Source organism: Pseudophryne corroboree, chromosome 1 (genome assembly GCF_028390025.1).
Source record: "Pseudophryne corroboree isolate aPseCor3 chromosome 1, aPseCor3.hap2, whole genome shotgun sequence".
NCBI lineage: Eukaryota > Metazoa > Chordata > Amphibia > Anura > Myobatrachidae > Pseudophryne > Pseudophryne corroboree.
This window is the reverse complement of record NC_086444.1, coordinates 822240275-822262247: the sequence shown is the minus strand read 5'-3', so window position 1 is coordinate 822262247 and position 21973 is coordinate 822240275. Positions and strand designations below refer to the sequence as shown.

At 45.4% G+C, this 21973-nt stretch overlaps 1 protein-coding gene across 1 annotated transcript in view; it reads left to right on the top strand.

Moving 5' to 3' along the window:
• Nucleotides 1-21973, top strand: part of FRAS1 (Fraser extracellular matrix complex subunit 1) — an 887592-nt gene that overhangs the window by 463190 nt on the left and 402429 nt on the right. The window contains exons 16-17 of the mRNA XM_063919583.1: nucleotides 13481-13621; nucleotides 21430-21570. Of these exons, the coding sequence (XP_063775653.1) occupies nucleotides 13481-13621; nucleotides 21430-21570 (282 nt within the window). The remainder of the gene's footprint in view (nucleotides 1-13480; nucleotides 13622-21429; nucleotides 21571-21973) is intronic.

Here is a 21973-nt window from a genome sequence, read left to right as displayed (position 1 = left end):
ATCTCACATTGAAAGTGACTATGTTACTAGCCCTGGCCTCTGCCAGGAGAGTATCTGAATTGGCGGCTTTATCTTATAAAAGTCCTTATCTAATCTTCCATTCGGATAGGGCAGAACTGCGGACTCGTCCGCATTTTCTCCCTAAAGTGGTATCAGCATTTCATCTGAACCAACCTATTGTGGTGCCTGCGGCCACTAGCGACTTGGAGGACTCCAAGTTGTTGGACGTTGTCAGAGCCTTAAAAATATACATTGCAAGGACGGCTGGAGTCAGAAAATCTGACTCGCTGTTTATATTGTATGCACCCAACAAGTTGGGCGCACCTGCTTCTAAGCAGTCGATTGCTCGTTGGATTTGTAACACAATTCAACTTGCACATTCTGTGGCAGGCCTGCCACAGCCTAAAACTGTAAAAGCCCACTCCACAAGGAAGGTGGGCTCATCTTGGGCGGCTGCCCGAGGGGTCTCGGCATTACAACTCTGCCGAGCAGCTACGTGGTCGGGGGAGAACACGTTTGTAAAATTTTACAAATTTGATACCCTGGCAAAGGAGGACCTGGAGTTCTCTCATTCGGTGCTGCAGAGTCATCCGCACTCTCCCGCCCGTTTGGGAGCTTTGGTATAATCCCCATGGTCCTTTCAGGAACCCCAGCATCCACTTAGGACGATAGAGAAAATAAGAATTTACTTACCGATAATTCTATTTCTCGGAGTCCGTAGTGGATGCTGGGCGCCCATCCCAAGTGCGGATTATCTGCAATACTTGTACATAGTTATTGTTAACTAATTCGGGTTATTGTTAAGGAGCCATCTTTAAGAGGCCCTTTCTGTTGTCATACTGTTAACTGGGTTTAGATCACAAGTTGTACGGTGTGATTGGTGTGGCTGGTATGAGTCTTACCCGGGATTCAAAATGCCTCCCTTATTGTGTATGCTCGTCCGGGCACAGTACCTAACTGGAGTCTGGAGGAGGGTCATAGGGGGAGGAGCCAGTGCACACCACCTGACCTAGTAAAGCTTTACTTTTTTGTGCCCTGTCTCCTGCGGAGCCGCTATTCCCCATGGTCCTTTCAGGAACCCCAGCATCCACTACGGACTCCGAGAAATAGAATTATCGGTAAGTAAATTCTTATTTTTTCTGAAGCGGTCATGAAATGTCATGACTGCTAATACATACAGTAAATGTCTACAGTATTTGTACTGTGGTGTTTAATTCCTTTGACAATTTGTTTATGACCTATTGAAGCTAAACTCTTGTACAGTACTTTATATTTTGAATACCAGCAATACAGTATAATACTGTACCTACAGTATACAGTAATAATTGTTTACTATTTGAATGTGACTAAATGTTTTTTTTTCTCCAATATAGTGCCAATTATTTATGGGGGCCCCAGACAGGGGCAAGATAGGTGGGCTGGCCCAGAAGCGGGCAGGCAGCAGCCCACTTATACAAGAGGTAAACTAAAGCAATGTTTAAATTACCTCGACAGCATACAGTAGTGTTTGATTTACTGTACTGACAATACAGTACTGTACATTGTAAATAACAATATTGTCTAATATAGAGTAAAGTACAGTACTGTATTGCCATTACTACACTGTAAAGTATTCAGTATTTGTTTTGTAATACTGTCCTTTTTTTCCCACAGAACAGTTGCGGCGTGCCATCCAGCTCCAGCGGGTGGTGGTCCACCTCCTAGTGGACCACTATTTTAATATTTTATTAAGTTTTATTTAATTTTATTTAATAAAAAATTTTGTTCTTGTACTCCATTGTATAGTATCTTTTTCTACTGTATAAGATAGGCATACTGTACACCATACAATTATCTGGCAGATAATCTGCAAGATCTGGCTGTTTGTAATGAAATTCTCTCCTAATTTAGCTGTGGTGTACAGTACCTCCTGAGTGTGCTGGGGTGCTTTCTGGCCAGTTTGGGGTGATTTGGAGCAAGTTTGGTCGGCCATCTTGCCGACATGTGCTGTCGACTGTTTGGCAAACATGTGTTTTCACTCCAGCATGTGTGTGTCAGGCATTTTGTGTGTGTCAGGCATTTTGTGTGTGTCAGGCATTTTGTGTGTGTCAGGCATTTTGTGTGTGTCAGCCATTTTGTGTGTGTCAGCCATTGCTGTGTGGTTCCACAAATGTTAGCGTGTCAAAGTGCTGACCACTGACACCACTATTTCACTTTGTACCGCATGCCTTTTGTGGAACCACACAGCCCAGCATGACTTATTGCTGGGCTGTGTGGTTCCACAAATTTTCTTGGAAAACAAATGAACATGAGTGTCTTTACTTTAATACTTTTTTTTTTTTTTTCCCCACAGATATCTATATACACAAGAAAAGAATGTAACGAAGAACAAACTACTTTTTTGTTTTAATTAACTTTCAAACTTTATTTAAAAAAAAAAACACCTTTTTTTTCTTCAATAAACTTTTAAAAATAGAAGTTTCCTGTGGTTTTTATTAAAATATGAAATGCAAGATGCCTAACCAAGTTGTTTTACATACAGTATACCACTCTTAATTGAATTCCCATCATACAGTAGTACTAATTTATACAGTACAGGAAGTTGGGAATACAAACATTGGAAACCACGTCATGTTTATTTTAAGAAACACTTTATTTACGGACAAAGTCATTTGGAACATGTAACATCACACATACTGTACTGTATTGTAATAAAGCCAACATCACACATACTGTACGGTACTTTAATCAAAAGGTAACAGCACAAATACAGTAACAATATCAACTTTAACATTTTTATAATTTATTTTTTTGTGGTGGTGGTGCGGGGTAATGGTTTTTGTACTTTATTTTTAGGTTTTGCTTTTTTGAATTATTTTTCGTTTTTGTCTTTTGCTTTTTAACACTGTCGCATACGGACACCAGAATAGAGGACTGACAACAGCAGCCCCTGGATGGAAACGCAGCCCAAGGCCCCAGATGGACACAGCACAATGGACTCGGCTGCTACTGGATAGATACAGCAGCGCCGAAAAAATCAACAGGAATAAAAGGGGCAACTTGTAACAGGCCCTTACATTACCAGGAATGTGGTGAGCCAAGTTCATGCACTCCCCTTTGAGTAACCGAGCTGCTCCAAGTGGATTCAGCACAGTGCATGCAGCCCCAGAAAATGTACAGGTAATACAGGTACATTGACACAATTTTTTAACTTCAGCTGTGTGAAGCTGATGTGCAGAAGCTAGGAGTTAGGTAATGATCTGGTTTCATCATAGTCGAGCTTCCAAGTCATTTTCCTCTTCGTTCTCAGCACAGAGTTTATGGTATCCCTTATCTTCCTCTTTTCTGGATCACCAATCCTCACGCGGCGTTCACACCTAGCCATGATGTCATGTACCAGATTTTTGGGCAGCGGAAGTTTGCCCTTGGAACCATCAAAGTTCACACGATTGGCCCACGTCAAGTATTTGTCGTACCGTACATGGTGCTGGAACAGAGAATATGCATATTTCTGAATATGTCCATTTGAAGCTCTGTACAGATGGTCGTCCAGGGAAGTTGAGATGACAGCCAGGGCAATATTGTTCAGAGAGCCTCCGAATGTATTGCGAAGTGGCCTGTGAGCAGGTGTGCTGGTCATCATTGGTGTTCCTGGCAACAGCACACTTGAATCCAGGCCTCTGCGGTCGTCCAGCCCTCTGCGGTCCTCCAGGCCTCCTCTGCGGTCCTCCAGGCCTCCTCTGCGGTCCTCCAGGTCTCTTCTGCGGTCCTCCAGGTCTCTTCTGCGGTCCTCCAGGTCTCTTCTGCGGTCCTCCAGGCCTCCTCTGCGGTCGTCCAAGTCGCTGACTTCGTCCATTCCGCTGCTGTGGTCCAGGCCTCTGCGGTCCTCCAGGCCTCCTCTGCGGTCCTCCAGGCCTCCTCTGCGGTCCTCCAGGCCTCCTCTGCGGTCCTCCAGGTCTCTTCTGCGGTCCTCCAGGTCTCTTCTGCGGTCCTCCAGGCCTCCTCTGCGGTCGTCCAAGTCGCTGACTTCGTCCAGTCCGCTGCTGTGGTCCAGGCCTCTGCGGTCCTCCAGGCCTCCTCTGCGGTCCTCCAGGCCTCCTCTGCGGTCCTCCAGGCCTCCTCTGCGGTCCTCCAGGCCTCCTCTGCGGTCCTCCAGGTCTCCTCTGCGGTCCTCCAGGCCTCCTCTGCGGTCCTCCAGGTCTCTTCTGCGGTCCTCCAGGCCTCCTCTGCGGTCCTCCAGGCCTCCTCTGCGGTCCTCCAGGCCTCCTCTGCGGTCCTCCAGGCCTCCTCTGCGGTCCTCCAGGTCTCTTCTGCGGTCCTCCAGGCCTCCTCTGCGGTCCTCCAGGCCTCCTCTGCGGTCCTCCATGCCTCCTCTGCGGTCCTCCATGTTTCCTCTGCGGTCCTCCAGGTCTCTTCTGCGGTCCTCCAGGCCTCCTCTGCGTTCGCCCAAGTCGCTGACTTCGTCCAGTCCGCTGCTGTGGTCCAGGCCTCTGCGGTCCTCCAGGTCTCTTCTGCGGTCCTCCAGGCCTCCTCTGCGGTCCTCCATGCCGCTGACTTCGTCCAGTCCGCTGCGGTCGTCCAGGCCTCCTCTGCGGTCCTCCATGCCGCTGACTTCGTCCAGTCCGCTGCGGTCGTCCAGGTCTCTTCTGCGGTCCTCCAGGCCTCCTCTGCGGTCGTCCAGCCCTCTGCGGTCCTCCAGGCCTCCTCTGCGGTCCTCCAGGCCTCCTCTGCGGTCCTCCAGGCCTCCTCTGCGGTCCTCCAGGTCTCTTCTGCGGTCCTCCTGGTCTCTTCTGCGGTCCTCCAGGTCTCTTCTGCGGTCCTCCAGGCCTCCTCTGCGGTCGTCCAAGTCGCTGACTTCGTCCAGTCCGCTGCTGTGGTCCAGGCCTCTGCGGTCCTCCATGCCGCTGACTTCGTCCAGTCCGCTGCGGTCGTCCAGGTCTCTTCTGCGGTCCTCCAGGCCTCCTCTGCGGTCGTCCAGCCCTCTGCGGTCCTCCAGGCCTCCTCTGCGGTCCTCCAGGCCTCCTCTGCGGTCCTCCAGGCCTCCTCTGCGGTCCTCCAGGTCTCTTCTGCGGTCCTCCTGGTCTCTTCTGCGGTCCTCCAGGTCTCTTCTGCGGTCCTCCAGGCCTCCTCTGCGGTCGTCCAAGTCGCTGACTTCGTCCAGTCCGCTGCTGTGGTCCAGGCCTCTGCGGTCCTCCAGGTCTCTTCTGCGGTCCTCCAGGCCTCCTCTGCGGTCCTCCATGCCGCTGACTTCGTCCAGTCCGCTGCGGTCGTCCAGGCCTCCTCTGCGGTCCTCCATGCCGCTGACTTCGTCCAGTCCGCTGCGGTCGTCCAGGCCTCCTCTGCGGTCCTCCATGCCGCTGACTTCGTCCAGTCCGCTGCGGTCGTCCAGGTCTCTTCTGCGGTACTCCAGGCCTCCTCTGCGGTCGTCCAGCCCTCTGCGGTCCTCCAGGCCTCCTCTGCGGTCCTCCAGGCCTCCTCTGCGGTCCTCCAGGCCTCCTCTGCGGTCCTCCAGGTCTCTTCTGCGGTCCTCCAGGCCTCCTCTGCGTTCGCCCAAGTCGCTGACTTCGTCCAGTCCGCTGCTGTGGTCCAGGCCTCTGCGGTCCTCCAGGTCTCTTCTGCGGTCCTCCAGGCCTCCTCTGCGGTCCTCCATGCCGCTGACTTCGTCCAGTCCGCTGCGGTCGTCCAGGCCTCCTCTGCGGTCCTCCATGCCGCTGACTTCGTCCAGTCCGCTGCGGTCGTCCAGGTCTCTTCTGCGGTCCTCCAGGCCTCCTCTGCGGTCGTCCAGCCCTCTGCGGTCCTCCAGGCCTCCTCTGCGGTCCTCCAGGCCTCCTCTGCGGTCCTCCAGGTCTCTTCTGCGGTCCTCCTGGTCTCTTCTGCGGTCCTCCAGGTCTCTTCTGCGGTCCTCCAGGCCTCCTCTGCGGTCGTCCAAGTCGCTGACTTCGTCCAGTCCGCTGCTGTGGTCCAGGCCTCTGCGGTCCTCCATGCCGCTGACTTCGTCCAGTCCGCTGCGGTCGTCCAGGTCTCTTCTGCGGTCCTCCAGGCCTCCTCTGCGGTCGTCCAGCCCTCTGCGGTCCTCCAGGCCTCCTCTGCGGTCCTCCAGGCCTCCTCTGCGGTCCTCCAGGCCTCCTCTGCGGTCCTCCAGGTCTCTTCTGCGGTCCTCCTGGTCTCTTCTGCGGTCCTCCAGGTCTCTTCTGCGGTCCTCCAGGCCTCCTCTGCGGTCGTCCAAGTCGCTGACTTCGTCCAGTCCGCTGCTGTGGTCCAGGCCTCTGCGGTCCTCCAGGCCTCCTCTGCGGTCCTCCAGGCCTCCTCTGCGGTCCTCCAGGCCTCCTCTGCGGTCCTCCATGCCGCTGACTTCGTCCAGTCCGCTGCGGTCGTCCAGGCCTCCTCTGCGGTCGTCCAGGCCTCCTCTGCGGTCCTCCAGGCCTCCTCTGCGGTCCTCCAGGCCTCCTCTGCGGTCCTCCAGGCCTCCTCTGCGGTCCTCCAGGCCTCGGTCGTCCAGGCCGCTGACTTGAACCGCTTGGTGGTGTGTTGCAATGATGGTGCGGCAAACTCCAACTTGCCATTCTTCCCTCGTTTGTTCAATGACTTTCTTCATGGCTTCTACCATCTGTTCCTTTATGCCTTCTTTAAGGCCAGCCACATCGGTCTGCAGCTGATTGACCTGTCCACCAACTTCTGACTCCATATTGGTCACCTTACTGAGTAGCTCCTTTAGTAAAACAGGACAGGTACACTGGCAGTCCTGCACTTTGGTGTTCACATCTGTGAAATGCAACCTTCTTCGTGGTGAATGTGTCATGTCTTCTTGTCCAGGGGTGGCTACATGGTCCAAAAAAGAAGCTTCCTGATGCAGCGTGTTTGTCACGTCCTCTAGCACCGGTATTTCCAGATTCATTGGCTGAACACTGTGATCTGCAGGAGATGGAACAATTACATCATTTGCCACACCACATATCAGCTCCAACGTATTATTCTTTGCCTTGGCATTTTTTCGTGGTTTCACCACATTTTCTTTCTGAGCCGCCTTGGCAGTTTTCTTCTTCTTTTGTGGGACTACTGCAGCAAGTTTCTGTGCCACTGATGGGTGGGTTTTGGCACTCCCGTAAAATCTGGTAGTCTGCATTCTTTGTCTTTTGTCTAAAAATATAAAAACCACAATAAGAAAACATGTAAAGCACAGCATGCTAAAAATAGCAAACAACTGTACATTTTCAAATAAAGTGCACAACAGTAAAGTGCAAATACAGTACTGTACAGTATTTGCCTTTTTTCCCTGTGCCTCCCAACAAGAACCTCTGCAGGAGGGACAGAATGCTCTGTTACGGACTTCAGTTTAAATATACAGTATGATTACCATCACCTGTGCGAACAACTATACTGTACAGTAGTTACTGTATTTGATAAGATAGGTGTTTCACCACAAGTGATAGCAATCATTCAGTACTACTGCACATAGTACACCGGGATAAGCGAGGTCTATGCACATTACGTTATACCGAGCTGGATCGCTTAGCAACCTGACAAAATGGCCACCGACCGTGAACTCCCAGCACATGGCAGCGCTTGGATATGGAGTGAGATACAGTATGGTACAGTCCAGGGGCAATGCTGAAGGAGCGTCACAATCCCCTAGCTCAATTACTAGAGCCATCTTAACAGCAGTGTGGGCCCCTGGACACAGCAATGCACTGGGGACCCTACCCACTCACCAGCGGAAGGGGTGGGGGGAGCTATCAGCGGCAGCTTTGATGCTCCGCGGGGGATAGGGGGGTTCTATCTTTCGCTCAGTATGTACAGTAGGACCTGGAGAAATAATTTCTGCTAATTATTCCTTTACTGCACAGATGGGGCAGGAAGGAGAACACTAAACTGTAGAAGGGGGCATTGTGCTGAATGAAGGGGCCCTGGTACATGACTTCCAGGGTGGTAGGGGGTGTTTAATACACAGGGGAGGAGTGGATAATGGAGTGGGCTTAATATTAGTGTTATGGACTGCAATTAGTTTCCTGTATGAAACAGATACAGTACAGTAAATAACCCTCCTTGGAAGTGCATGGGCCCTGTGAGACTTACAGTAGTGTACAGCATAAGGGTCGACTGACATGATGTACAAGCATTACATACAGTACATGTCAGTACTGTATGTAAATTCTTCAATTATTGCCTAACAACAATGCTGCTTACTGTATATTAAATACTGTAGGCCTAGAAATGTGCATCTCAATATAGTAGTTAAAAACACAGGGGCCTATGTGGATAAGCGAGTTCTATGCACACTAAAAATGGCCACCGACCGTGAACCCCCAGCACGTGGCAGCGCTCGGATATGTAGTGAGATACAATATGGCATACATTTCACAGTTCAGGGGGCAATGCTGAAGGAGCGTCACAATCCCCTAGCTCAATTACATTGGGATAAGCGAGGTCTATGCACATTACGGTATACCGAGCTGGATCGCTTAGCAACCTGACAAAATGGCCGCCGACCGTGAACTCCCAGCACGTGGCAGCGCTCGGATATGTAGTGAGATACAATATGGCATACATTTCACAGTTCAGGGGGCAATGCTGAAGGAGCGTCACAATCCCCTAGCCAAAATACACAGGGGAGGGATAAGCTACTGTAGGATTGCATACAGTATTACGGTACACCGGACTCAATCGCATAGCACACTGTCAAAACGACCACTACCCATGAACCCCCACCTCCTGAACCCCCACCTCGTGGCAGGCAGCAGTTGGGTATGGAATGAGAAATGGCATAAGCTGTGCAGGCTACGGGGCGATGCTGAAGGAGCGTCACAATCCCCTAGCTCAATTACATTGGGATAAGCGAGGTCTATGCACATTACGGTATACCGAGCTGGATCGCTTAGCAACCTGACAAAATGGCCGCCGACCGTGAACTCCCAGCACGTGGCAGCGCTCGGATATGTAGTGAGATACAATATGGCATACTGTACATTTCACAGTTCAGGGGGCAATGCTGAAGGAGCGTCACAATCCCCTAGCTCAATACAGTATCTCACGCTTACAGTATCTTACAGTATACGCTTACAGTATCTGTGTATTTTGGCTAGGGGATTGTGACGCTCCTTCAGCATCGCCCCGTAGCCTGCACAGCTTATGCCATTTCTCATTCCATACCCAACTGCTGCCTGCCACGAGGTGGGGGTGAATAAAAAAAATAATAAAGTGTGAAAAAAACTACAGTAACATGCATTAGTACTTAAGGAATCGAACCCTGGACTCTGAGTATAGGAAGCGAAACACTTCACCACTTCGCCGCAGACAAATGTATAAATCCGTTGGTTTTGATTATGCTGTAATGGCTACGGGATTAAGACGATAACATACTGTAGAAAATTCCTAATCTTGAGAGGCAATAGTGAACTTGTAACACACATCCATTTGCGACAGTGTACACTACTGGTTTTACAGTACTGTGTTTTGTCTGCGGGACTCGGACGCTCACATACAGTATTCATAAAGTATTGTAGATGGATCATATACTGTATGCTGTACTACTGTATTTGCGTCGGTGTCGTACTGTATATACTGTACAGTACTGTATTAAATAATGCAGCGTAATGAGTACAGTATTTGCTGTATGCAGCGTAATGAGACGCCTTAGTAAAGTAGTCCTTATTATGTATGTCAGTATTGTATTTTACGGGAGACCACACGCATGCGCAGTGGTGATTGTAAAAAGCGACATCTGGTGGCTGATCGCAGGTATTACACGTAAAGGTAACGCCAAACGTCAAATGTCTGTCTCCGTGCGATTAGATAGCCTCTCTGTGGCTATGCGCGCCTCGCTACGCCACAGTGCGCTGCGTATGGTCGAACGGGCCAACCGCCGCGGCCACTCAAGATAAAGGTGGCTACATCTGTATGCCCAGCTGAAATCAGGGGCTGTGTGCCCCTTCTGGGAGTGAAAAGACATAAAGATATATATATATATATATATATATATATATATATATATATATATATATTTGAGCTTCTAAATGGCCCTGAGGCTGGCACCCCCTTCCATTGCCATTTTAAAGTGGAAAACAAAAATGTTCACCTCTTAAAGTGGCAATAGGGTGATTTTTTAAGTAATGAAATTGAAAACATTATTCTTTGCTCTTAGACCAATTTGTATTTATTTTCATAATCTTCTTACTCTTATCTTCCCTTTTCACACTCATTGTCATCATCATCATCTCACCCTTCAAGCTCCTTATCTACTGGTTCAATGTTATGCATATCCCAGCACCATTCCCCTACTCTTTTAATCATTGTTCCCTTTTATTATCATCACCTTCCATCATTATCCCCTATGATCATTACCCCTTTTATCAGTATCCTGTCTGTTCTAGCACTCCTCTATCATTCCCATTAATCATGAACACCTTATTTAATTTCCCTTTTAATAATAGGGCCTGCCTCGGAGATGTAGGCAATGTCAGTATAGTATGCAGTGGACTGATGCTTTGCCACTGAGTCTGCATATAAGGCGCACCTCGTATGTGCTGCCATGGTCTTGCCACAGTAGTTGCAGAGAGGATAAGTGTTTGACAGTAGGGAAACGAATGGCGACTCAAATGCAGGTGCTTTGTGACCATTTTGGGGTGTTTCACAGCTTGTGACTGCGATTCTGTACGCATTTACAATGGCTCTGGCATCTTACTTCTTGCGGCCTTGCTGCACAACCATAGGGCTACTCAACTGTTCTGCAACCAATGCCATGTCTTTGTATGTAGCCGCTGGGATCAGTACAGCCACCGGAGGGTGTATCAGTTTAATCCAGGTGGCTGTAACATTTGCATATTTTCGCACAGTTGCTGCGTACATATTCCCATCTGCAAATGCATTTGTGTATATATCTAAACAAGACCCATAGTCTTCTTTAATCACATCTTCCTTCCATCATACCACTACCTTCATATACAGTTGTGCTCATAAGTTTACATACCCTAGCAGAATTTGTGATTTTCTGGCCATTTGTCAGATATATGAATGATAACTCACAAACTTTTCTTTCACTTATGGTTAGTGGTTGGGTGAAGCCATTTATTGTCAAACAACTGTTTACTCTTTTTAAATCATAATGACAACACTACCCAAATGACCCTGATCAAAAGTTTACATACCCCAGTTCTTAATACCGTGTATTGCCCCCTTTAACATCAATGACATCAATGACAGCTTGAAGTCTTTTGTGGTAGTTGTGGATGAGGCTCTTTATTTTCTCAGATGGTAAAGCTGCCCATTCTTCTTGGCAAAAAGCCTCCAGTTCCTGTAAATTCTTGGGCTGTCTTGCATGAACTGCACGTTTGAGATCTCACCAGAGTGGCTCAATAATATTGAGGTCAGGAGACTGAGATGGCCACTCCAGAACCTTCACTTTATTCTGCTGTAGCCAATGACAGGTCGACTTGGCCTTGTGTTTTGGATCATTGTCATGTTGGAACGTCCAAGTACGTCCCATGCGCAGCTTCCGGGCTGATGAGTGCAAATTTTCCTCCAGTATTTTCTGATAACATGCTGCATTCATCTTGCCATCAATTTTTACCAAGTTTCCAGTGCCTTTGTAGCTCACACATCTTCTTCAAAACATAAGCGATCCACCTCCGTGTTTCACAGTAGGAATGGTGTACCTTTCATCATAGGCCTTGTTGATTCCTCTCCAAATGTAACGTTTATGGTTGTGGCCAAAAAGTTCAATTTTGGTCTCATCACTCCAAATGACTTTGTTCCAAAAGTTTTGAGGCTTGTCTCTGTGCTGTTTGGCGTATTGTAAGCGGGATGCTTTGTGGCATTTGCGTAGTAATGGCTTTCTTCTGGCGACTCGACCATGCAGCCCATTTTTCTTCAAATGCCTCCTTATTGTGCATCTTGAAACAACCACACCACTTTTTTTCAGAGAGTCCTGTATTTCAGCTGAAGTTATTTGTGGATTTTTCTTTGCATCCCGAACAATTTTCCTGGCAGTTGTGGCTGAAATTTTTGTTGGTCTACCTGACCGTTATTTGGTTTCCACAGAATCCCTCATTTTCCACTTCTTAATTAGAGTTTGAACACTACTGATTGGCATTCTCAATTGTTTGGATATCTTTTTATATCCCTTTCCTGTTTTATACAGTTCAATTACCTTTTCCCGCAGATCCTTTGACAATTCTTTTGCTTTCCCCATGACTCAGAATCCAGACACGTCAGTGCAGCACTGGATGAAAGATGCAAGGGTCTTTCAGGAGTCCAGAAACTCACTGACCTTTTATACACACATGCTGATTACAAGCAAACAGATCAAAGGTGAGAATGGTTACCTGTAGTAGCCATTCAAACCCGTTTGTGTCAACTTGTGTGCATGTTATCAGGCCAAAATCTCCAGGGCATGTAAACTTTTGATCAGGGTCATTTGGGTAGTTTCTGTTGTCATAATGATTTAAAAAGAGTAAACACTGTTGTTTGACAATAAATGGTTTCACCCAACCACTAACCATGAGTGAAAGAAAAGTTTGTGAGTTATCATTCATATTCTCTGACAAATAGCCAGAAAATCACAAATTCTGCAAGGATGTGTAAACTTATGAGCACACCTGTATGTTCACACCCCATAACTTCTTATACGCAGTATGTGACTTCCTGTTGAGAGCAGATCAATCCTCGCTAGGTAAGATGTCTTTATTGCAGAACAGAACTGATCTCTACTTTGGAAGTAGCTGATGATCACACATCTGTCCCCCCTGAGTGCAAAACTATTTCAGCTCCCCTCTAAGCATTTTAGTAATGTCTGCTACTGGTTGCTGGTTGTAGTACATGTTGGGGCTCAAACATGGCTACTTTTCCTGCCCACCTCTAAAATATGCAAGTAACGCTCCATTCCAAAATGGCACATCATGGCTGAGCCAATAAATATTTTCCGTTTAATAAATTCAGCAAAGTCAGCTATATTGTCAATCATTTTGGAGATCTAACCTCTATTTAATATAAGTTAGGTGAAGTAAGATGTACTGTGGACCATTATTTTGGTGGTTTATAGACAATGGTAGTTTATCCCGGAATATTTTATTTATTCCAGACTGCAGACTGATAATTCATATAGGTTACAACATAGCTATTAATGTCATATGGTAGTACCCTCCTTCTTCATTACCAGATTTAATTAACTGAATATTTTTTAGATTAAACAAGATGAAAATGTGAAATTTCTGTGCACAGTGATAGGTATTTTTTCTGTTTGAAAACATAGAAAATAAATGGCTCAAAACAATTATGACTCCATTTTATAGTGGCCTGGCCCACTCTGCCTATTCCTCTGAATGGCCATCTGCCTCACTATTTCTTAGTGCCAAGCACAGAGAGAGATCCAAACGAAAGATTCACATTTGGAAACCAACAGACCACAGCCATATATTATGTATACATCTCATCAACTATGTTTGCAAGAACTGAATGCCTGGTATTTTATATTGTTTGGCTTTAATGTATTCTCCTCTTTTTCTTTAAGCTTGTGATCCATCATGTCAGACTTGTTCTTCCGACAACAGTAGATGTTTAAGCTGTACCCAAGCTAGAATGTTCCACCGTGGCAAATGTGCCTTGCAGTGCCCAGCGGGCTATTATGCTGACTCTTATGGATTGTGCATGGGTAAGAAATACTGAGTCCTTTACCAATGAAGAAATTCAATACAAAAAATTAGTTTAACCAGTAAAACAAAAGTTTTTTTCCCTTCCAGCTATTATTAAAGATGTAAAAATCATGGTGAGCATAAACTAAAGGAACGTATAAATGACAGTTTATGGGCACCACACCACTTATGCTTACTACATAATACATAGCGCTGGTGTCACATGGGGGATTAGAAAAGGTAGAATAGAATGTAAACGCTGCAGAAGCTCTGCATAGATTACAGTGAACATGAACTGTCACACAACACACAGTGTAAGAGCTGGTGCCGCACTTGAGAAAGTAAAAAAGGGCTTATGGTAACGGGAGTATGTTTTATTATGGTAAATCATACAGGCATTTTCTCAGAAGCACGTAAATCATTTAGAAAGTTTTTTATGAACCTGTCCATAGCTGGAAAAGCACTATTGTGTAAACGGCTTTTGTGATACCACTCTTAGATGAAGAAATCACGTTTGTCTGGTTTACTTTATTGAACTTTGGGGGTTATTCAGAGAGGGACGCAGACCGTTGCATCCACAGCAAGATCTGCGTTCATCTCCTCACATGCTGGGTGCAGCCCAGCACAGGGCAAGGCCACACAGCATGTGTAGGGCCGCCTCACTTGCAGACTCATTGATTTAAGGTCTACTCCTGCTTGCGCAGCCTGGCTTCGCTGGCAGGGGTTCCACCGTCATTTGACATCACGCAGCTGCCCAAAAATGCTTGCCCCATGCCCCGTTTCAGCTGCCATGCCCCCGCAATGCTGAGTTGAGGCCCCCCCCAACAGCTGCCGCTGTCAATCATCTTGTGGACGCATCTTTCGGGAATGCATCTGCAGGAAACTTTGAATTAAGCCTTATAAGTTCTATAGTACATTTAATGATTTTGCTAGATATACTAGCATTCTCCTTCCCTACAGAAGGTTAGTGGTTAGAGGCATATGTAGTACTTTATCTGCCACCACAAGTGTTGTGTGGCTTATACTGAATAGTGAGTATGGTAAATGACCCGCGCTTAAATTAAGAGTGTGAAGCTGCTCCTTTAAAATACTGGTGGCAATAAAACAAAATGAAAGGAGCGCTAAAATAAATTAAAATAAAAATATAAATTTCAAACACCTGTGATAAAAAGGAAATAGTTAATAGATAATGTTTACAGCACTTTTGTGCTGATGTGAAAGTCCTGTACGAGGGTCCCTTTATAAACGCCGGAGCTGCGATCCGTGCTGCGGCTGCAGTGGGGAAACCTATCTGTCTTTCCCTATCGCTGCCTACCTTCAGTCACGTTCAGACTTCAGCTCTCCCGTATGGATCGCGTCCTGCCGGTTGGTTCCCGATGCTGTTACTTGCACTCTCGTCCCCGCACCCGTCTGGCGCAGGCGGGATGACGTCAGGGCTTCACTTGTTAATTCCTCACCAACGCGTTTCGGACTTGCTGGTCCTTAATCTTGGATGATAGATGAACTTCCCAATAGATTCTCTTTATATAGCTTTATTAACTGATTGGCTTGATTGGAGAAGGCTCATTAAATTAAAAACAGCTGGGAACAGCTGCTTGGTCGGCGCGCTGAGCTGCGCGTGCTTGGTCACCCTGTACGCTACGTCTGGTCCCTTTGATGATTTTCTCAGCACACAGAACCCTGTAGTTTTTTTTACTCTGTCAGGTAAATTGTGAAAATCGAATACCTTCAAAACATCTGCTGGTTCACCTTGGCACTCCGGCTCTTCCTCACATATCGGCAATTTCCTTTCTCATATGTTCCACTGAACAGTTGGTCAGTGTCTGCCTTCCTTCCCAGAGGTCTGCTTTCCACTAGTTGGGATAAGTTTGGTACCTTCTCTCATTCTCAGCGCAGTGGTCCTCCTCTTCGGCTGGTCTTGGATGGGGATGGGAAGGGGGGAAGCACTCTGGTTCCCACTCCAGTCCTGGGCTCCTCAGCAGCTCATGTTTTCAGGATATCTGTAATCACACACAGGTCAGGAACATATGAGAAAGGAAATTTGCCGATATGTGAGGAAGAGCCGGAGTGCCAAGGTAAACCAGCAGATGTTTTGAAGGTATTCGATTTTCACAATTTACCTGACGGAGTAAAAAAAACTACAGGGTTCTGTGCGCTGAGAAAATCATCAAAGGGACCAGACGTAGCGTACAGGGTGACCAAGCACGCGCAGCTCAGCGCGCCGACCAAGCAGCTGTTCCCAGCTGTTTTTAATTTAATGAGCCTTCTCCAATCAAGCCAATCAGTTAATAAAGCTATATAAAGAGAATCTATTGGGAAGTGCATCTATCATCCAAGATTAAGGACCAGCAAGTCCGAAACGCGTTGGTGAGGAATTAACAAGTGAAGCCCTGACGTCATCCCGCCTGCGCCAGACGGGTGCGGGGACGAGAGTGCAAGTAACAGCATCGGGAACCAGCCGGCAGGACGCGATCCATACGGGAGAGCTGAAGTCTGAACGTGACTGAAGGTAGGCAGCGATAGGGAAAGACAGATAGGTTTCCCCACTGCAGCCGCAGCACGGATCGTAGCTCCGGCGTTTATAAAGGGACCCTCGTACAGGACTTTCACATCAGCACAAAAGTGCTGTAAACATTATCTATTAACTATTTCCTTTTTTTCACAGGTGTTTGCAATTTATATTTTTTTTATTTTTATTTTATTTTATTTTAGCGCTCCTTTCATTTTGTTTTATACTGAATAGGTAGTGAGAACACATACAAACATTACTCATTCTAAATCAAATGATTTCCAGTTGTAGATATTCATTGGAAGAAGTAATTAAGAATCTACAGAAAATGTTACTTTGAGAACTAATGATTTTGTCTAGTCATAATTTGGGGGTCTTTGTGTCACACACTGAACCCCTAAAAAATGGATTTACCTTTAAAAAAATTAATCATTTATATATTTACATTTTGTATTTATACAACAAATAGGAATTTGTTAAGATACAGTAGCTGGGTTGCATTTATGAAATTTGGGTGAAAAGCATTAATGTATAAATACGTTTTATAAGATATACATATTTAGCAGCAGAGGACAATTTTGAATCTAAATATTGAGCCAGACAGATTTATAACTGTCTAAATGCCATGATATGCACATAACCTGCTATTGTTTGTAGTTGTTTATTAAGCTAAAGTATACTTTATTCCAGTAAAGGGACTTACTCCGCAAAGAACCAAGGACATTTATTTTTCCACCCTGGAGCTTTCAATGCTTTGACTGGGCAGATTATGTTTGTTATCGTCATGTTCAATCCATATATGAATTAAATTACAAGCTGTTTTCTATTTTTCAAAAGGTTATTATGTTATTAAGAAAAATAGTACCCAACTGTATACTGTAGCTCTGATGAACTGCTCAGCACACCAACACTTAACACATTGTAAAGGAAGCAGTGCATTGTGCTTCTGTGGCAATCATTCTGCGGTATAAATTTATATGCTTTTGTCTGTACTTTGTTTCCCCTAAACGGTTTCATGTTTTCTATGTCTCTAATTAGAGCCACAGGTAACTGGTTCAAGAAAATATAAACACAGTGGGCGATAGTCAATTCAATTGTTTTGCGTTTTCCAATGGCGGTCATTCAGACCCGATCTTACGCTGCATTTTTTTGTAGTCGTGCGATCGGGTCTGAACTGCGCATGCTGTGACCCGCAATGTGCAGGCGCGTCGGCCGCCGGTGCCGGGCAGCTATGGATCCTACAAAGAAAGCGATCGCACCGGCGATCGCAAGAAGATTGACAGACAGAAGGTGTTCGTGGGCGGCAACTCACCGTTTTCTGGGAGTGTCCGGAAAAACGCAGGCGGGCCCGGCCGTTTCCAGGGAGGGTTTCTGACGTCAGCATCATCCCGGATCATCGCGGCGGCTGAGTAAGTCCTGGGCTGTGTAGAAACGGTACAAACTTTTGTTTGTGCAGTCTCTGCATAGCCGATCGCACCCCTGCACATCATTTTCCCTCTCCCATGTAGGTAGCGAGAACCTGGTCGCAGCAGTGCAAAAAATAGCCTGCGTGCGACCAGGTCTGAATTAGGCCCAGTGTCTAGCTAAACAGTCACTAGTTCGACACCATATGGTCGACAGTCAAAAGGTTGTCAGGGTCAAAATGTCGACATGAAAAACAGTCAACATGAAAAGTGTCAACACATATGGTCGACATGTTTTTTAGGGGGTCTTTCAACTTTTGTTACATTTACTACATTTACCTTTTGTAACCTTGTGATGAGTGAAATGGAGCGTGCCACCGAGCCCAAAGCGCGGCGAGTGGACGCATTCAACAAATTTGGGTAAAAATGTTTTAAATACACAAAATAACACCCTGTCGACCTTTTGACTCTGTCGACCTTTTGACTGTCTGGCTTTTCACCCAGTCGACCATCTGACTGTCGACATTATGGTTAAGACTTAATAACTGTCTATCTTTTTAATGTCTATCTTCTATACCACATCCTTGTTTTGTGCCCTCGATCTCCCTTCTAAAGTGACGGGAGATTGCGGGGCGTAATTCAGTTGTTTTTTTCTGCACTGATCACAACCATTAAGGTCGGGTTCAGCCTCCTGAAGCAGCTAAACCCAACCAAAGTGCTGGACGTGAAAAGTAACCTGTTTGGGCAGTCATCACACCCGAACAGAGCAACAATTGAATTTCTCCTTTGGGCGCCATCTAGTGGCTTCCGACGCACAACACAATTGAATCTCGCCCTATGTGTAAATTAAGTTCAGGTTCTATAGGCAGAGTGCGAAAAGCTTATGGTTGTTGAGACATGTTAGGTTTCCATTTTAATATTGTGCAGTTATTTTTTTTACTGTATCTTATTAAATTAAAGATTTTCTAGGCATTTAGGTTGTAGTCAGTTTCAATTACATTTGTACTTTTTTGAGGAGTGGTGGCAGGAAATTGATCTGGTAGAGATACAGTATAATTACAAATCAGTGATGTGCGGTGAGGTGAAGATGGTGAGGCAGAGCCTTTCCTGTCAAACTAACGTATATGCCAGAGTTTTGACTATATAAAGTATTTGAAAAGTACAAAGAATATTAGAGCATAGCAAAAACTCTATGGCAGGGGAGGCACTGCCTACCTTTTCTGCACATCTCTGATCAAAACTCACCACATTTCTGGCAGTATATACTGACAAATCTTTGTACAATGCTCACATGAACCCTTTGGCTCATCTATTGTGCGTAAATCTGGCTCTGGTACTAGCCAGTGCCTCCTGAGCCATTTACCTTACCGCACACTCCTGTTAAAAGTAGCAGGCATTAAACATCAGCTAATACCAGTAATTTGTTACAATATACGTGGCAGGGCTCAGCTAGCAGAATGTTGTGTGTTACATAAATAGAATGTCTGTGAAGCTTCATATTCCTCTCCTGCAAAACTTGTGCTGTGACTGCCTTTGCCTTAAACAATGCAGCCTGATTGGATACTCCATATTAAAAGCACATAGAAAGTGCATCCATATTCTGTCAATATGTTTCCCTACCAGTATTATCTCATCTAGTAAAAATATTTTCTGATCTGTGGAGTTGACCATTTTAATAGACCAGTAGCAGCAAGGAAATAAGGTGGATACATAAGAACATTTTAGATACAAAGGCTGGTAGTTAATTTAACAGATTAAAAAGATAAACAGGAAAGTATGTCACATTATATGAATATATACAGTACTAATAAATTTATGAAAGTACAAAAAGTATTATACTTACAAAGTGAACATTAAATTTTTTTGAAAGTATTCACCAGAGGATTCTATGCAAAGTTGCATGCGTTCAAACCACATGCTGAAGCAGCTGGACCAGTCTGAAGGAGGTATGCCTTCTAGATGCTGGATGAAAGTCTCCACTGCAGCTTTCAGTGATTTAAAACAAATCCCACACATCTTGCGCTTGATTTGTGGGAACACAAAGAAGTCACAGAGGGGCAGGTCTGGGCTGTACAGCAGATGACCAAGATCTTGGATGCATTCATGAGCCAGAAAATCCACCACTTTCCTGGATTTGTGGACATGTGCATTATAGTGATGGAGAAGGGCACCACAAGTGCAAGTTCTTGGAAATGGCTTCCAGAACTTGAACTTGCATTGGTTGGCAGTCATCACACCAATGATGGTACGCTGCTGCACGAGTGGTAAAGTTGCTACATGACAAGTCTTGGCCACAGGCACATCCACAATCTACTTGGCTATGATGCATTCACGTCAAAACTACTGTGGACCTGTACATCCAACTGGGATCCACTGGGCTGACTGTTGTTTGCCCTCAGGGTCAAAACTGTAGAGCCAGAGTTCATCGCCACTGATGATCTCCCAGAGTTTGCACAACTGCCATCAAACCTAGCCAGTAAGGAGTCACCAGCTTCCTTCTGCTCGCTAGTCAGATGATGGGACACCCAGTGTGCAGAAACCCTGCTCAGGCCAAGCTTTTCATGGAGTATCAAGCGGAAGGATACCGATGAGATGCCTATCTCCTTCTCTAACTGGGCCATGGTCACCCTGGCATCCACCACAACTATGGCCCACATGGCAACAATGTTGTCCTTGGTGATGGTGGACACAGGTTTGCTGCAGAGCTCCTCTTCTTCCAGAGACTGTCTCCCGTGCTGAATTTCTGAAACCGCTCAAACACAGTGGCTCTGGCTGGTGCTTCCTCCCCAAAAGCAGGTTGCAGTCAGTCAAAACTCACCTGCTGTCACAGACCACTCTTGTATTTGTAGATGATCATGGATCTCGAGTAGCCACTGTTGAGCTACATAATGAGTTTATGAAGGAAGTGAACATGCTGACTTCTTCACTGTGCAGTGCTGCTTATATACGTTTCTGTTTCTTGACATTTCACAAGAACTTTAGTCAGAGATTACAGTTCACAACCATATTGTGTCTACTCTACCTATGCACTGCACATCTATAAACCTATTGCATACCCCATACAGTATCCTTTATAATGAGTCATTTTCAAAAGTAATTTAGTTGTAAAAATGATTAGACCTTTGTCGTGAATAACAATTTCTTGCTAGCTTCCAGGACTCTCAGGACCTATTGGCAGTATCAACCCCACAGATAAGCAGCGCTAAAATGTTCAATCTATAAAAATTAGATAAATCAGGTGGTTCAAAGGATAAACACATATAAAAAGAATGTAATGGCAAATACATGTATATCAAATTAACAACACAATTACATGCAAACATGAAACAATAAGCTAACTAGTTGATATGATAAATGCCTCAAGCAGCTAATTAAATGCAAATAAAAATACCGTATAGTATCCTCATGCTGGAATAACATCCATCAACACTGAAATCCTATGATAAAACAAAACAATTTTCAAACGCAAATATACACTGTATTTTGGCAAACATGAAACATTTTACGATGATGTAGTAAGCCTGGATCTACAGATTCTCCTTCAGACTATGCTCTAGCTGTGCCCAGTCAGTCACCGCAACCTCCAGCTGATTACTTTGGTTCAAAGATGAATTCAACGCTCAAAAAGTTTTTAGTTGACTATTATTCCATAGTGTTATTATCAGGAGTATTTCCAACTGCAGAAGGTTATTTTGTTACCTTCCTCCTGTGACCTGATCTGTTATCAGCATGAATTTTTTTCTGGCAAGCGTCTCACAGCATGTTCTAATCCAAGACCAAATCTTAACATAACATATTTTTGCAGCTTCCCTTGGGTTGATCTTTGGGAATAATCAGTTTTGAAAAAAAATTACAGTACACAGAAATGTTTCTTTCAGTAATGAAGCAACTGTTCCTGTATTCTTTGTTTCCACAGCTTGTCACAAAGAGTGTGCATCATGTTCCGGACCACTGGCCAACCAGTGCACCTCCTGCTCGCCTCCGTTGGCCTTGCTGAAAGGACAGTGCATCAGTAACTGCGGCCTGGGACATTATTTTGATGGAAGTCTGTGCAATGGTACTAGTTTGTTTCTTTTCAGATGTGTAGATGGTTATGTAGCAATGCCACATGATAGTTACGGTCCAAATATCTTTGATTTTTAGGGACAGTACCAGGTTTGATGATTTGTTCATGAAAATGCCTCTTTTACTTTGGTTGCTGGATACAGTTCTTCATATCTGTTCTTTTCCTATTTTTTTATGTTTTTTTTTTTTCAAATTGAGGATTTTTTATTGTTTTTCAAAAAATAACAATAAACATGTAAACAGAGAGAGAAAATAAATAACGTAACAGTTACAGGTGCATAATGGTAACGAAAAAAAATATAACATCATAATCCATATAATAAATGAAAAGTCCGATCAACATATGAAGGAGGCAAACAGTCTAACACACAGGCGCATATTCTGAAGTCAGAGAG